The sequence below is a fragment of the Conger conger genome, chromosome 6 (genome assembly GCF_963514075.1).
Source record: "Conger conger chromosome 6, fConCon1.1, whole genome shotgun sequence".
NCBI lineage: Eukaryota > Metazoa > Chordata > Actinopteri > Anguilliformes > Congridae > Conger > Conger conger.
The window spans coordinates 52,088,888-52,106,367 of record NC_083765.1 but is presented as its reverse complement, the minus strand read 5'-3'; the positions used below and the strand labels follow the sequence as shown (position 1 = coordinate 52,106,367).

The 17,480-nt window shown below is 45.5% G+C and overlaps 2 protein-coding genes across 2 annotated transcripts; one reads left to right on the top strand and one right to left on the bottom strand.

The window, feature by feature from the left end:
- Nucleotides 1-395: 395 nt before the first annotated feature.
- On the bottom strand, nt 396-6,273 carry LOC133130954 (C-C motif chemokine 14-like). Its single transcript, XM_061245975.1, has 4 exons — nt 6,138-6,273; nt 1,282-1,363; nt 774-891; nt 396-600 (listed from the first exon to the last, which is right to left on the bottom strand). Exons 1-4 carry the CDS (start codon nt 6,195-6,197, stop codon nt 480-482), a joined length of 381 nt encoding a protein of 126 aa, XP_061101959.1. The 5' UTR covers nt 6,198-6,273; the 3' UTR covers nt 396-479.
- A 4,244-nt stretch (nt 6,274-10,517) lies between these two features.
- Nucleotides 10,518-11,693, top strand: LOC133130957 (C-C motif chemokine 3-like 1). The gene is made up of 3 exons (XM_061245979.1): nt 10,518-10,721; nt 10,882-11,002; nt 11,176-11,693. Exons 1-3 carry the CDS (start codon nt 10,652-10,654, stop codon nt 11,294-11,296), a joined length of 312 nt encoding a protein of 103 aa, XP_061101963.1. The 5' UTR covers nt 10,518-10,651; the 3' UTR covers nt 11,297-11,693.
- Nucleotides 11,694-17,480: the final 5,787 nt, after the last annotated feature.

The window sequence follows — 17,480 nt, the reverse complement described above, 5'->3', positions numbered from 1 at the left end:
CTTCACTCTTTCATTTGATGAGACATTACAGATCACAACCTTTTGTGAGTTTCAGCTAGGACAAATCAGGAAACCGGCTTGAAATGTACAAAATCCTTTAATAAGTTAACAGGAAACTTGAGAAAGTAAATCAATGTATACAATCAATTCATCATGATCAGGAAAATATTCCATGAATGAAATCCAGGAATATCTGATGCAACTAGACACATCCTCTCTTTGGCCTTTGGGTTTCCCACAGCTGGCAGGAAGTGTGCTGGGAGGACTATACCTGCCTGATTCCCCACTCCCCTCCTTCCGATATCCCTCTTGTCTAACCCTAACCCTTAATAAATAAAAAAATACATACATAAATACATTCATGTGTATTTTACTGGTTATGGATTTTACGCTTTTAAAGAACCTTTGGATTGAAAGCATCTGCCAAATGACTAAAATGTGAAATGTAGATGATTGACAGCCTGCTAGGGCAGTAGGCCTTAGGCTCTGGTGCTCATCGCTGGAGTGCTGGCCAACCTGCGGTCCACAGCAGCTGCATGGCTCTTCACCCAGCCATCAGCGGGATTCACACACCAGTGTTTTCCGAGTTTAGTCACAAATCTGCAATAAACAACATCGGGCACAATTAGCGCTGAGGCACAAATGCGCATAAAACATGGAGGCGTGGAAGTCCACAGACCACCAGGAGCTGCTGTGAAAGCTCAGGAAAAGGTCTTCCCTTCCTCTGTGGAAACCATAACAGTGTGAGCAGGAATGGAGGCATGGACACTCACACAAGGGCCGGCAGGGCGCAGCTGCTGCTGGTTTTATAGTAGGAGACTATCTGTTTCAACGGGATCTTTGCCTTCTGTGTCCTTGGACAGCAGTCCTTCCCTGTGTTGGGGCCATGAGCTTCGGAGATGAACAAATAGAGACACGTTACCAAGATTGAATTAAACTGCAAGCTCTCTCTCTCTTTCTCTCTCTCTCTCTCACTCACTCACACATTTCAATACTTTTATTTATGTTCACATATAATGCAAGTATATTTGAACATAAATCGGAGTGGATGCATGAATGGTGCTTAATCCAGCTTGTATCTAGTAAGAGTCCATCAAGAGTCCAACAGTGCCTGCCCCAAATGTGCTGACTGCCAATTATAGCGCATACAGAGCAGAATCTTCGTACGCGCTATAATGTGTACTCTGTGTGTGAATCCCTATTTCACAAACACACTCACACACACACACACACACACACACACAAACAGATACACACCTCCAGCAGGTTTGAGAGACTCACCAGAAGAGACCAGCTTCAGAGAGAACAGCAACACGATCACCAGGGCGCTCAAGTTCATCTTTGGGTTCATCTTGACTGGAGCCTGCAAGCACAGAGAGGAGCTGGTGGATTGTGGATCAGAGAGAGCAGATGTGCTTGGTAAGATGGGAAAAGCTCTTGGTTATATACTGTGTAGAGAGGTGGGAGTTGAGGAGGGGATGGGGGGGAATTCAGAACTTCTTCTAATTGATCCGGAAGTCCAGATGAATAATTTTTCCCAAGAATGTGGCTTTCCTTTATTTATTTTATAGTCTTCCTCTTTTCAGGGGTGCTCAAGTGCATCTTACATGCAGTACTGTGAATGACGTAAGTATGGAAGTGAAAACAGAACAGCCTTCTTCTATGGAAATTTCACACAGCATGCTAACGTGTCCTCAGCAGTGCTTGCAGACTGCGTGCATTAGCCTGACTTGAGCAGCGGTTAATAGTGTACAGGTAACCTGGTGTACGGACCAGTCCAGGGACGGGCAACTCCAGTCCTGGAGGGCCGGTGTGTATGCAGGATTTAACTTACCCTAAGCTAATTAGCCATATGCACCATGACCAATTCACTCGTAAATTAGAGTGCAATCAAAAATGCTACAAGACAAAAACATTATTCATTAAAAATGATTGTGCCTCACCTGTATACCTCTATCAAAAGAATCAAAAGGCCAGATTAAAATTCACCAAGAAACACAGAGATGAGGCAGAAGAGTACAGAGATGTCTGGAAGGTATTATGGATGGGCTTTAAAAAAGATCTTTACCAAAACAATGGAAGCTGAGAAAGGAAGGAACAGCCCATGATCCAAAGCACCCCACTATCTGCGAAATATGGAGGTGGTAGTGGTGCACAACAAGGGCCAATCCCTTTCAGGATTTTGTGCCAACTGGCCGTAATTATTTAATTGACTCAATCAAATCTTATCTGGCATGTGTATGAGTACCGGCCCCAGCTGCAGACTGCAAGTGTATCATAATGATTTTACTGTGCTGAAGTACAGGCTTGAACCAGGGACATTTATAGAGCTGTCAGCAAATTAAAAACAAGGCAACTGGTTGGAACAAAAACCAGTACGCAGACCGGTCCTTGAGGACTGGAGTCATGGCTTGGATCTATGTGGCTGCTTTTGGAGCAGGCTCACTCTTTAGTGATGATGTAATAGAAGATGGCAGCACAAGACAAAGTTGGAAGTGTACAGTATGGTTTTGTAATACCAGTAAGATTTCCATAGCACAAAGCCCAGCTATTTGGGCTGGGAAGTCATTATGTAACACAGTGCTGTTCATAATGTAAAGATTCTGGGAGGTGAAACAAAATACACTTTGATAAATATGCTGGTTGGTGCTTGTTCATGGGGTGTGTTTAAAAAAAAGGAAATTTGAATCACGAACACAGACTTGACAGCATTCTCCTGTTGCTGGACCTCACTGATGCCTTCGACACGGTCTGTGACAACACACTGCTCACCCGGTTGGAAACACTCTTGGGTATCACTGGCACTCCACTCTCCTGATTTAGGTCATATCTCACAGCTAGGGAACAGTTTGTCTCCATAGGTAATTTCAGGTCCCCCAGTTCACCCCTCTCACATGGTGCTCCCCAGGGTTCCTAGGTCCCGTGCGTCAGTACATTACATTACATTACATTATTGGCATTTGGCAGATGCTCTTATCCAGAGCGACGTACAACAAAGTGCATACCCATAACCAGGGATAAGTTCGCTGAAAGACCCTAGAGGGAAGTAGAATTTCAACTGCTACCTGCACAACAAAGATAAGGACAAGGGCCTTTTTTTTTTTATTCTTTTTTTTTTGAACAAACAAACAAACAAACAGAGCAAAAGTGACCAAAGTTAACTATCCAAACACTGCTTACCTAGCCAACTCAAAATACCGATACACAAAGCAAGTCACAGAGACAACAATTAAGGTTCACAGGGAGGTAGGGAGGGATGGGGAGAGGTGCTGCTTGAAGAGGTGTGTCTTCAGCTTGCGCTTGAAGGTGGGGAGGGATTCTATAGTTCTGACCTTAACGGGGAGTTCGTTCCACCACCGTGGAGCCAGAACAGACAGTAGTCGTGAGCGTGAGGTTGAGGTTCTGAGAGGGGGAGGTGCCAAGCGGCCTGTGGAGGCTGAACGAAGAGGTCTGGCAGGGGTGTAGGGTCTGATGATTTTTTTCAGATAAGCTGGGGAAGACCCTTTAACTGCTTGGAAGGCTAGCACCAATGTTTTGAATTTGATGCGAACCATGACAGGCAGCCAGTGGAGGGAAGTAAGCAGGGGGGTGACGTGTGACTATTTGGGAAGGTTGAAGACCAGACGAGCTGCTGCATTCTGGATGAGTTGGAGGGGTCTGATGGCGGACGCTGGGAGGCCAGCCAAGAGGGAATAGCAGTAATCCAGGCGGGACAGTACCATCGCTTGGACCAGGAGCTGGGTCGAGTAGGGGGTGAGAAAGGGGCGGATTCTCTGTATGTTGTATAGGAAGAACCTGCAAGACCGGGTCACCGCCGCAATGTTCTCGGAAAGGGACAGTCTGCTGTCCATCACCACGGCGAGGTTCCTTGCACTGGGTGATGGCGTGAGTGTGGTATCCCCGAGGGAAATGGAGAGATCCAGATGGGGAGAGGTATTAGCAGGGATGAATATCATTTCAGTTTTACCTGGGTTGAGCTTTAGATGGTGGTTGTCCATCCAGCTCTGGATGTCCCTCAGGCAAGCAGAGATACGGGCTGAAACCTGCGTATCAGACAGCGGGAACGAGACGAAGAGTTGGGTATCGTCCGCGTAGCAGTGGTAGGATAGCCCATGTGCAGTGATCACAGGGCCAAGGGAGCGAGTGTGAAGAGAAAAAAGAAGCGGGCCAAGGACTGAGCCCTGGGGAACTCCTGTGGCGAGGGGCCGAGGTGTCGATACCGAACCAGCCCAGGCAACCTGGAAGGAGCGACCAGAGAGGTAGGACTCAATCCAGTCCAGGGCTGTGCCACAGATGCCCGTTGCTAACAGGGCAGACAGGAGGATGGAGTGATCCACAGTGTCGAAGGCAGCAGAGAGATCTAGAAGAATGAGGACAGAGGAGAGGGAGGCTGCTCGTGCGGCATGGAGTGACTCACTGACGGAGAGGAGCGCAGTCTCTGTCGAGTGGCCAGATCTGAAGCCAGACTGATGGGGGTCTAGCAGGTTGTTGTTAGAAAAGAAGGAAGAAAGTTGAGTAGAAGCAGCTCGTTCTATAGTTTTAGAAAGGAAAGGAAGAAGAGATACCGGGCGGTAGTTCTGGATGATGGAGGGATCCAGGGTAGGCTGTTTTAGGAGCGGAGTGATGTGGGCCCTCTTGGAGGATGCCGGAAAACAGCCGGAAGACAGGGAGGAGTTGACAAGGGAGGTGACAAATGGGAGAATGTCAGGTGTGATAGTTTGGAGAAGAGAAGAGGGGATAGGGTCAAGGGCACAGGTTGTAGGGCGGTGGCAGAGCAGGAGTTGAGAAACATCAGAGTCTGTAAGGGGGGAGAAAGTGGAAAAGGAAGGGATGGGCCTAGAGGGGGGGAAGGGCACAGTGAGGGGGGCGGTGGTTGTAAAGGATCTGCGGATGACTGTGACCTTCTCATCGAAGAAATCAGCAAAGTCATCAGCAGCGAAGGAGGACTGAGGAGGAGGAGGCGGTGCGTTGAGGAGAGAGGAGAAAATGGAGAAAAGTTTCCGGGGGTTAGAAGCTGAATTCAGAAGTTCTGAATTTGTGTTTGATAGTATTTTGCTTTGGCGGCAGTGACATCGGAAGAGAATGCCGCCAGGAGAGACTGGTAAGTCATGAGGTCTGAAGCGTCTCTGGATTTCCCCCACTTCCTCCCCGCTGCGCGGAGGCTGGCCCTGGAGGTACGGAGGGTGTCAGATATCCAAGGACTGGGAGGGGATGTGCGAGGTGGCTTTGAGACAGGGGGACAGAGAGAGTCAAAGGCGGAGGAGAGGGATGAAAGGAGGGTGGCAGATGCAGAGTCAGCGGGGAGTTTTGAGAAGGATTCGAGAGGGGGGAGTGAGGCGGTGACGGTGCTGGCAAAGGAAGAGGGTGAGAGGGAGCGGAGGTTACAGCGGGCTGAGGAAGTGTGGGTGGGAGGAGAGGGAGGAGGATGGGGAGGAAGAGGGAGGGAGAATGAGATGAAGTGGTGATCAGATGTATGCAGAGGGGTAACCGTGAAATCGGAGCATGAGCAGTTCCTCACAAAGACAAGGTCTAGGACATTGCCCGTCTTGTGGGTTGGAGGAGAGTGTTGCAGGGAGAGGCCGAAGGAGTGGATTAGCGGTAGGAAGGCAGCAGACTGGGTTTAAACTTTCACTGCTATGCTGATGACACACAGATTTATATTCACAATAAGCCCTCCCACACACTCCCTCCCTCCAATCTGGTCACCTGCCTCAATGCCATTAGCACCTGGATGACACAGAATTTTCTCACAGAACTTAACCATGACAAAACAGAAGCCATACTCATTGCCACACCAGCTGTATTGACTATCACATCTATCCATCCCCGGCTATTTCACTACCACTACCTCTGAAGTTAAAAACCTTGGTGTCATTAGATTCTACCCTCTCATTTGACACTCACATAAAAAACATCACCAAAACAGCTTTCTTCCACCTCAAAAACATTTCCAAACTCCGCCCCTCACTTACCCCACCGCTGCTGAGACTCACCTCCTGCTCACCCCCACTGCACATCTCCGTTCTATGTGTAACAGGGCGTTTAGTGTAGCTGGCCCCAAACTCTGGAACTCCCTCCCACTTGTACTACGGAAAATCACCTCACTGTCCACCTTAAAATCCAAGCTCAAAACTTACCTTTTCACTCTTGCTTTTCCTCCCTACTCCTAACTGACCCCTCCATCTCATTCTTGCCATGTCCCAACCTATTGTTGTTTGTTGTTTTATATACTTTACTTTATTTTATTGTCTACATTTTCGTATAGTGTCTTTCAATAAGTGTACAGTGTCTGTCCTTATATGTTGTTTTAACATTTAAACATTCACAGAAAGCAGAAGGAAGAAACGCACAGGAGGTTCCTCTTTGGTTTCGAAGAGATGAAGCTGCTAGAATCTCTATTTATGTCAATCACTTCTTCTTTGAATTTGTCTTTTGAGACACTTCGTACACGCATACATATTGGGATATATTACAGCATTTATTTTCTCAATTCCATTTCTTTTTGTAACTTGTAAATATATATATATTTCTCGACTCATTCATAGATTACCAAATCTTTAGAAGAGAAACACCAGACTCACTGTCCTCATAATGAAAATATTATTTTTTTCCGACCCTATATGAGGGAAAAACCTCACAGTGCACAAATGAGACTGGGAGCTCATTAATAAAATAATTTGCAGTCCTTGAGGAAAGCTTACGGCTAAAGTAAAAAGTGAGATCTGATGGCATATGATAGACTTGTGAAAGTTGGAAAGTAATGAAATAATGGTCTGATAACACAGGATCTTTAGGCATGACTGTTGTATTTGCTATTTCTGTGTGATAAGTCAAGACCAGATGGAGAGTATGGTTCTGGGAATGTGTGGCCTGATGTCGCTAGCTGAGCCACGATAGTCCACGATAGTCTCTACCACGGGTTCTCCTTCCGTAACGCTTTATTGTGTAACATCACTAAATGCAAGTTCACTTGTGTTAGGTGAACAGTATATTTCAGCCACTGCTTTGGTTGGTGAGACATTTCAGCTACTGTGTACAGTATCTCTGTAACTGTGGTGTTGTTTCCACATGCTCAGTCAATATTGAGTGTGACATGTGACGAAACTGTTACTGCAGGTCTAAACTTCTTTCATGTCAAAGCCTCCACCCTTCACCAGCACAAATGGAGATGACAGCTGCAGTAAATTCATGCCTTTGGTAAGAGATAGCTTATTGTATATGCTCTGATAGCAAAGTATAATTAAAAATAGCAGGCTAGTTAAAAGCTATACTGCCAAATAATGGTATGTTAGCCGGTATGTCAGACGCTCTTATCCGGAGCGACGTACAACAAAGTGCATACCCATAACCAGGGATAAGTGCGCTGAAAGACCCTAGAGGGAAGTACAATTTCAACTGCTACCTGTCCCACAACGATAAAAACCAGGGCCTATTTGAATTTTTATTATAATTTTTTTTAACAAACAAATAAACGAACAAACAACAAAGCAAAAGTGACCAAACTTAACTAGCCAAACACTGCTTACCCAAACTAAAAATGAGGGAGGTAGGGAGGGACGGGGAGAGGTGCTGCTTGAAGAAGTGCCTCTTCAGTTTGCGCTTGAAGGTGGGAAGAGATTCTACAGTTCTGACCTCAACGGGGAGTTCATTCCACCACCGTGGAGCCAGAACAGACAGTAGTCGTGAACGTGAGGTGGAAGTTTGGAGAGGGGGAGGTCCCAAGCGGCCTGTGGAGGCTGAACGAAGAGGTCTGGCAGGGGTGTAGGGTCTGATGATTTTTTGTAGGTAAGCTGGGGAAGATTCCTTAACTGCTTGGAAGGCTAGCACCAATGTTTTGAATTTGATGCGAGCCATGACAGGCAGCCAGTGGAGGGAAGTAAGCAGGGGGGTGACGTGAGTATTTGGGAAGGTTGAAGACCAGACGACCTGCTGCATTCTGGATAAGTTGGAGGGGTCTGATGGCGGATGTTGGGAGGCCAGCCAAGAGGGAATTGCAATAGTCCAGGCGGGACAGAACCATCGCTTGGACCAGGAGCTGGGTCGAGTAGGGGGTGAGAAAGGGGCGGATTCTCCGTATGTTGTATAGGAAGAACCTGCATGACCGGGTCACTGCCGCAATGTTCTCAGAGAGGGACAGTCTGCTGTCCATCACCACACCGAGGTTCCTTGCACTGGGTGATGGCGTGAGTGTGGCATCCCCGAGGGAAATGGAGAGATCCAGATGGGGAGAGGTATTAGCAAGGATGCATATCATTTCAGTCTTACCTGGGTTGAGCTTTAGATGGTGGTTGTCCATCCAGCTCTGGATGTCACTCAGGCAGGCAGAGATACGGGCTGAAACCTGTGTATCAGATAGCGGGAACGAGATGAAGAGTGTCGAGTGGCCAGATCTGAAGCCAGACTGATGGGGGTCTAGCAGGTTGAAAAGAAAGAAGAAAGTTGACTAGAAGCGGCTCGTTCTATGGTTTTAGAAAGAAAAGGAAGAAGAGATACCGGGCGGTGGTTCTGGATGATGGAGGGATCCAGAGTAGGCTTTTTTAGCAGCAGAGTGATGTGGGCCCTCTTGGAGGATGCTGTAAAACAACCGGAAGACAGGGAGGAGTTGACAAGGGAGGTGACAAATGGGAGAATGTCAGGTGTAATAGTCTAGAGAAGAGAAGAGGAGATAGTGTCAAGGGCACAGGTTGTAGGGCGGTGGGAGAGCAGGAGTTCAGAAACATCAGAGTCTGTGAGGGGGGAGAAAGTGGAAAAGGAAGGGATGGGCCTAGAGGGGGGGAAGGGCACAGTGAGGTTGTAAAGGATCTGCGAATGTCTGTGACCTTTTCATCGAAAAAATCAGCAAAGTCATCAGCAGCGAAGGAGGATTGAGGTGGAGGAGGGGGTGCGTTGAGGAGAGAGGAGAAAACAGAGAACAGTTTCCGGGGGTTAGAAGTGGAGTTCTGAATTTGTGTTTGATAGTATTTTGCTTTGGCGGCAGTGACAGTGGAAGAGAATGCCGCCAGGAGAGACTGGTAAGTTGTGAGGTCTGAAGGGTCTCTGGAATTTTCCCACTTCCTCTCCGCTGCGCGGAGGCTGGCCCTGGAGGTACGGAGGGTGTCAGATATCCAAGGACTGGGAGGGGATGTGCGAGGTGGCTTTGAGACAGGGGGACAGAGAGAGTCAAAGGCGGAGGAGAGAGATGAAAGGAGGGTGGCAGATGCAGAGTCAGTGGGGAGTTTTGAGAAGGATTCGAGAGGGGGGAGTGAGTCGGTGACAGTGGTGGCAAAGGAAGAGGGTGAGAGGGAGTGGAGGTTATGGAGGGCTGAGGAAGTGTGGGTGGGAGGAGGGGGAGGACGATGGGGAGGAAGAGGGAGAGAGAATGAGATGAAGTGGTGATCAGATGTATGCAGAGGGGTAACCGTGAAATCGGAGCATGAGAAGTTCCTCACAAAGACAAGGTCTAGGACATTACCTTGCCTTGTGGGTTGGAGGAGAGTGTTGCAGGGAGCGGCCGAAGGAGTGGAGTAGCGGTAGGAAGGCAGCAGCCTGGGAGGCTTCAAGGTGGATGTTGAAGTCTCCAAGGAGAATCAGTGGGGTGCCATCTTCAGGGAAGGAGCTGAGAAGGGTGTCTAGCTCATCAAGGAAGCTTCCCAGGGGCCCTGGAGGACGATAGATAACTGCAATGAAAAGGTTAGTAGGGCAGGATACTGCAACAGAATGGAATTCAAAAGTGGATATGGACAGGTCAGAGAGGGGGAGAACAGAGAATTTCCATGAGGGGGAAATGAAAAGACCAGTACCACCACCACGGCCGGAAGGCTGTGGAGTGTGAGAGAAGGAGAAGGAGGATGAGAGGGCAGCGGGAGTGGCGGTGTTGTCAGGTGTGGTACCACTACCACCTCCATATTTCGCAGATAGTGGGGTGCTTTGGATCATGGGCTGTTCCTTCCTTTCTCAGCTTCCATTGCTTTGGTAAAACAAAATTCAAATCCCATCCAGACATCTCCGTACTCTTCTGGCTCATCTCTGTGTTTCTTGGTGAATTTTAATCTGGCCTTTTGATTCTTTTGATAGAGGTATACAGGTGAGGCACAATCATTTATAATGAATAATGTTCTTGTCTTTGAGCATTTTTGATTGCGGTCTAATTTACCAGTGAATTGGTCATGGTGCATATGGCTAATTAGCTTAGGGTAAGCAAAATCCTGCATACACACCGGCCCTCCAGGACTGGAATTGCCCGTCCCTGGACCGGTCCGTACACCAGGTTACCTGTACACTATTAACCGCTGCTCAAGTCAGGCTAATGCACGCAGTCTGCAAGCACTGCTGACGACACGTTAGCATGCTGTGTGAAATTTCCATAGAAGAAGGCTCTTCTGTTTTCACTTCTATACTTACGTCATTCACAGTGCTGCATGTAAGATGCACTTGAGCACCCCTGAAAAGAGGAAGACTATAAAATAAATAAAAGAAAGCCACATTCTTGGAAAAAATTATTAATCTGGACTTCCTGATCAATGAGAAGAAGTTCTGAATTCCCCCCACCCCCTCCTCAACTCCCACCTCTCTACACAGTATATAACCGAGAGCTTTTCCCATCTCACCAAGCACATCTCCTCTCTCTGATCCACAATCCACCAGCTCCTCTCTGTGCTTGCAGGCTCCAGTCATGAACCCAAAGATGAACTTGAGCACCCTGCTGATCGTGTTGCTGTTCTCTCTGGGCCTGGTCTCTTCTGGTGAGTCTCTCAAACCTACTGGAGTGGTGTGTCTGTGTGAGTGTGTGTGTGTGTGCGTGTGTGTATGTGTGTGGTATCTCCAAAGCTTGAGGACCTGACACTGGGAAGGACTGATAACATTTTGTGGAATCTCATTTTCATGTTTTTCTCTTGCCTACAGCTCCTCTGGCAATTAGCACAGGCAACACCTGCTGTCCAAGGACACAGAAGGCAAAGATCCCGCTGAAACAGATAGTCTCCTACTACAAAACCAGCAGCAGCTGCGCCCTGCCGGCCCTTGTGTGAGTGTCCATGCCTCCATTCCTGCTCACACTGTTATGGTTTCCACAGAGGAAGGGAAGACCTTTTCCTGAGCTTTCACAGCAGCTCCTGGTGGTCTGTGGACTTCCTCGCCTCCATGTTTTATGCGCATTTGTGCCTCAGCGCTAATGGTACCCGATGTTGTTTATTGCAGATTTGTGACTAAACTCGGAAAACACCGGTGTGTGAATCCCGCTGATGGCTGGGTGAAGAGCCATGCAGCTGCTGTGGACCGCAGGTTGGCCAGCACTCCAGCGATCAGCACCAGAGCCTAAGGCCTACCGCCCTAGCAGGCTGTCAATCATCTACATTTCACATTTTAGTCATTTGGCAGATGCTTTCAATCCAAAGCGACTGACAAGTGCATAGGTTCTTCCACAGGTTAAACGTGTCAAATCCATACCCAGTAAAATACGCATGAAGTGATGTTTTGTTTAGTTTTTTAATGTATTTATGTATGTATTTATTTATTTATTAAGGGTTAGGGTTAGACAAGAGGGATATTGGAAGGGGGGAAAGGGGAATCAGGCAGCAGGACTAAGGTATAGTCCTCCCAGCACACACTTCCTGCCATTCATGGAATATTTTCCTGATCATGATGAATTGATTGTATACATTGATTTACTTTCTCAAGTTTCCTGTTAACTTATTAAAGGATTTTGTACATTTCAAGCCGGTTTCCTGATTTGTCCTAGCTGAAACTCACAAAGGGCTGTGATCTGCAATGTCTCATCAAAGAGTGAAGTCTCATGTACATGTTATTTTATATTCATTACATCTTCATAGCTTATCTCAGTGCAGAGCTATAGACCGGAGGGTGGGCATTTGTGACGACTTGCCCCATCAGTAGAGAACTGAATAGGGAGCAATTGGTTAATTGCTCCCAGAATTGCTGGTGTTTCCTTTCTGCTCTACCCTCAGAAGGATGAAAGGGTTTTACAGCTGGAGTAGTTATACCACGTATGTGCTGGCCTGACAAATCTATTTTAAAATGCGTAGTGTTACGCATGTATATGGAACACACATGATGCGTATTGTTCAATTGGACAGTTTAGAATATTATTGTTGGACTGCACAGTTCCTGTTTGTTCAGGATCATGGTTTTGTGGAGCCTGAACAGTTACCTATATTTCGGCCCTCAACAGCACCCTGGGGGCAGACAGCCATGTCCACAGGGTAATCTCACATTGTAATCTTGGCCCTGCATGTTTGCTAATCAATCAGGGAACATTTTCTTTTAAAAGAAAGAGGGCAGCCTCGATACTGAAAAGGCAGCTCTGGCTCCTGAGTTCTGGTTAATGTTATTGTCTCTTATGAAGCAGACTCGGGTTCAAGGCTCACCCGTTCCTGTTTTTCTCTTTGTTTTGTTCACATAAAAAAAAAAAAAATACGATAACATCAAGCAAAACACATTATATGATGCTTTATTTAATACGTACTTGCAAGTGTAGAACCAGAGAGATCACAGAAATGTATGGCACAGAGGCATTGCTTTTTAGTGTGACACATCGACCCCTTCACAGACAGGGGAGGTCAAGATCTTTGTGTCCAAGTATCTCTTTGATTTCCAAAAGGGCACTCGAGCATCATAGCTTGAAGCCAGAAAATACATTTCAGGTAATTCCAAAAAACATTAGTACGGCAATGTTATGTTTCCAGAGGAAGTGCATTTGAACGGATTAGTTTTTAGCATTGATTCACAATATCCGTTTTCATACTGTGTGGTATTTCTGGTGCTTTATTTATGAACATTTATAAATATTTTAAAACATCCTTTGCTAACATTATTGTTCTTGGTCATATCCTTTCATTAATATTAAAGATTGATATTTATTTTTTCAAGTATTAATTAAGCTGTAATACAACTATCTAAAGCATACTTATGTAAATCAACGTGATGATGACTTCATTAATAATATCTTCAAAGATCAATACCAAATGTTCCAGCAGTGGGCAGTATAGGAACTTTTTTTTTTTTGCTTCCAGGATAAAAAAAAGCTTCAACAGAATAACCACTTCTTAATTTTAAAGTATATATTTATTTTTCATTCATAATATAGCTATTAAATAAGTATTCTTTTTGGTTCTTCTTCTGATACTTGATTACTCCAGTTTAATGGCAGCAAAGGAGGAATGCTTTATTTTAAGAATCCTGAGCGGATCATATGGTCTGTCTACAGAACCTGTGGTGTTTGTCAAGAAATTGCTCACAATTCATCCCACGTGAACTCTTTATTTTGTTATATTATCGTATTTAGTTTTGTAGCTATTGGAATCATTTCTGTTATCACTGATTTTTTTCGAATGTTTTCAAGGAAAGTCATTGCCACCCACTCAGGGTTTGCCTCCTTTACTGATGTGGAAATGCTACCTAGGGGACTATTCCAAAAGCTTATTATACAATGGCTGTCTTCTTCTGTTATTAAAAGCATATTATTTTCAATCACTGGGGTGTTGCATTTGTTTACTAATTTCTCAAGCTAATCTGAGTTGTCATTCTACTTCCTGCTCTCACAGAACTGTGTCTATTCCCATGGAACTGTGAATAATTTTTTATTCAAGTACAATTGCTCAGTATAATAGTGATTTTTGCTTTTACAACTAAGGAAAATAAATCTGCATAAATAAGCTGTTTTTTTTTTTGAAGGTCATCTCAAACTTGTTGAACTGTTTTGCAGCTTCACATATAATTGTGGAGGGCACTGAATCAAACAATGGATTGTTGTTTTCATCTAATTAGCTGACAACATGACTAACATACCATTATTTGGCTGTATAGCTTTTAACTAGCCTGCTATTTTTAATTATACTTACAGAGATACTGAACACAGTAGCTGAAATATCTAACCAACCAAAGCAGTGGCTGAAATATACTGTTCACCAAACACAACTGAACTTGCATTTAGTGATGTTGTGGGTGTTCATTTAGGCCTTTTAAAGTAGACGTCAGCATTTCTGACAGATATTGCAGGGGGATTTGGGGGATGGGTTCAGGGTGGGTTGATGGTTGAACCCAGATGACACGCCTGTGTGCAGTAACTTAGCATTTCTTATCGCTTCACAGCCATTGTACTTCTGCATTCAGTGCAGAATTGCAGAAATAAACTGCCACTGATTAATAATTCTGTGTATATGTTCTGCTGGAACAAAGACAAAGACCCAAAACAAAGAAAATGTAGAGAAACAAGAAGAAGGTTTTCCACAGTGTAGAGATCGCTTTCTGTGAAATGAAAAATATCTGTGGATATTCAAAGAGTAGTAAAACGAACACAAACACAATTAAGCTTATGGAAGGAGAACCCGTGGTAGAGTCTATTGTGGATATTGGCTCAGCTAGCGGGGTGACTACATTAGGCCACACATTCCCAGAACCATACTCTCCATCTGGTCTTGACTGATTACACAGAAATAGCAAATACAGCAGTCATGCCTAAAGATCCTGTGTTATCAGACCATTATTACTTCCCAACTTTCACAAGTCTATCATATGCCACTAGATCCCACTTTTTACTTTGGGGGGGGGGGGGGGGGGGGGGGGCAGACCTGGACCCGCAAGTCATCTGGGCAAATGTGACACATAAATGTCTTACCAAACAAACAAAAAGACATTGCCTGGATGACAGCCCTTAGGTGTCTCCCCACGAGGACATTTATGTCACTTAGCCCTGACTGAACGCTGCCCCCACGGATGCACTGACTCAGAACACATCCACCATCTGTTCTGGGAGTGCTCCGTGGCCAGGCGGGTCTGGGGCCTTGTTTGTTCCTCTGTCTCCCTGAGCAGGTTCCTGCTGAGGTCCTCCCTGATGGCTGAGGGCATCCTCTACAGTTCGCCAGGGGGATGCAAGACCACTAAGCTCCAGCGTCAGTGGAGGATCATTAACATCGTGAAGCAGGTCCTGTGGGAGACGAGGAACATCAAGGTCTACCAAAAAAACATCTGTAGACCTGGTCACTCTCCGGAGGAGGATCCAAAACCTCCTCCAGGAAGGCATTCTGGTACATATGCACAGCAGCAAAAACTTGGCTAGAGAGAAGTGGGGGTGGACCATTGGAAGGAATTCATCGTATAGTCCAACCCCCCAAGGTACACAGAAGGGACATAGAAGCCTCTCGGGACAGTAAACCTGAGCGAAATGGACTTCTTTTTTTTTCTTTACTATTTCTCGGTCTTTTAAATCCACCTTTGTTTCTTTGGATTAGATATTGATTTTGCTAAGTTTTGTAAGGTTTTTCTTATTTTGTAATCATTTTGTAATCACTTTTTCTTAAAGTTTTTTTTCATTCTTTTGATGTCTTTGTTTCATTAGCTTAAGTGTCTGTTTAAATGATTAGTTTGTTTTATTGAGTGTGTTTTAAAAAAGAAAAATAATTTTAAAATCTAAAGATATTGAAAAAAAAACAGTTCTGCTTCTTCACTGAGATAAAGGTCATTTTCTCATTCCTCAGTAAATTCAGAATTTACTAACAATCCTAATATGTATGCGTGTACAAAGTGTCTCAAAAGACAAATTCAAAGAAGAGGTGATTGACATAGAGATTCTAGCAGCTTCATCTCTCCGAAACTAAAGAGGAACCTCCTGTGCGTTTCTTCCTTCTGCTTTCTGTGAATGTTTCCACCAGAGGTGCAGTGAGAGCACTCTGACAAGGACAGGTTGTCCCTCTGTCGTTTCAATCAGGCGAGGTGTTCACAGCTTGTAAGTCTGTGTTCGTGATTCAAATTTACCTTTTTTTAAACAAACCCCTTGAACAAGCACCAACCAGCATATTTATCAAAGTATAGTTTGTTTCACATCCCAGAATCTTTACATTATGAACAGCACTGTATTACTTGATGACTTCCTAGCCCAAATAGCTGGGCTCTGTGGAATGGAAATCTTACTGGTATTACAAAACCATACTGTCATGGTGGGAGGTTATTCCCACTGTTGCCACGAGAGGGCCAAGGATCATTGGTTCCACCTGTTCCTTGTTAGCACCTTCCTGAGAGTATTTAAGACCAGCGGGTACTATCTTTCAGTGCTTTTGTGTTAACCGTTCGCCCTTGACACAAAGCTGGTAAAAGCACCTGGTAGACTCTGCACTAATACGAGTTAGGTTCGGTGCTGGTGGGTTATTCGCTAAAAAAACAGAATTTATGAGAAAAGGTAAGGAAGGCGTTCAGCTGAGAGTGTTTATGTGCTGTCGCCTTCCTCAAGGGTTTTGTTTTTCTTTGGACTCGTGTGAGTCGGCGGTAGAGGGACGTCCCCGGTACTTTGTCTTGTGCTGCCATCCTCTATTACATCATCACTAAAGAGTGAGCCTGGTCGAAAAGCAGCCACATAGATCCAAGCCATGACTCCAGTCCTCGAGGACCGGTCTGCGTTCTGGTTTTTGTTCCAACCAGTTGTCTTGTTTTTAATATGCTGACAGCTCTATAAATTTCCCTGGTTCAAGCCTGGACTTCAGCACAGTAAAATCATTATGATACACTTGCAGTCTGCAGCTGGAGCATATTTTTGATTTCACAGAAAGCGATCTCTACACTGTGGAAAACCTTTTTCTTGTTTCTCTACATTTTCTATGTATTGGGTCTTTGTCATGGTTCCAGCAGAACATACAAACAGAATTATTAATCAGTGGCAGTTAATTTCTGCAATTCTGCACTGAATGCAGAAGTACAATGGCTGTGAAGCGATAAGAAATGCTAACAAAGAAACAAAGGTGGATTTAAAAGACCGAGAAATAGTAAAGAAAAAAAAAGAAGTCCATTTCGCTCAGGTTTACTGTCCCGAGAGGCTTCTATGTCCCTTCTGTGTACCTTGGGGGGTTGGACTATACGATGAATTCCTTCCAATGGTCCACCCCCACTTCTCTCTAGCCAAGTTTTTGCTGCTGTGCATATGTACCAGAATGCCTTCCTGGAGGAGGTTTTGGATCCTCCTCCGGAGAGTGACCAGGTCTACAGATGTTTTTTTGGTAGACCTTGATGTTCCTCGTCTCCCACAGGACCTGCTTCACGATGTTAATGATCCTCCACTGACGCTGGAGCTTAGTGGTCTTGCATCCCCCCGGCGAACTGTAGAGGATGCCCTCAGCCATCAGGGAGGACCTCAGCAGGAACCTGCTCAGGGAGACAGAGGAACAAACAAGGCCCCAGACCCGCCTGGCCACGGAGCACTCCCAGAACAGATGGTGGATGTGTTCTGAGTCAGTGCATCCGTGGGGGCAGCATTCAGTCAGGGCTAAGTGACATAAATGTCCTCGTGAGGAGACACCTAAGGGCTGTCATCCAGGCAATGTCTTTTTGTTTGTTTGGTAAGACATTTATGTGTCACATTTGCCCAGATGACTTGTGGGTCCAGGTCTGCCCCCCCCCCCCCCCCCAAAGTAAAAAGTGGGATCTGGTGGCATATGATAGACTTGTGAAAGTTGGAAAGTAATGAAGTAATGGTCTGATAACACAGGATCTTTAGGCAT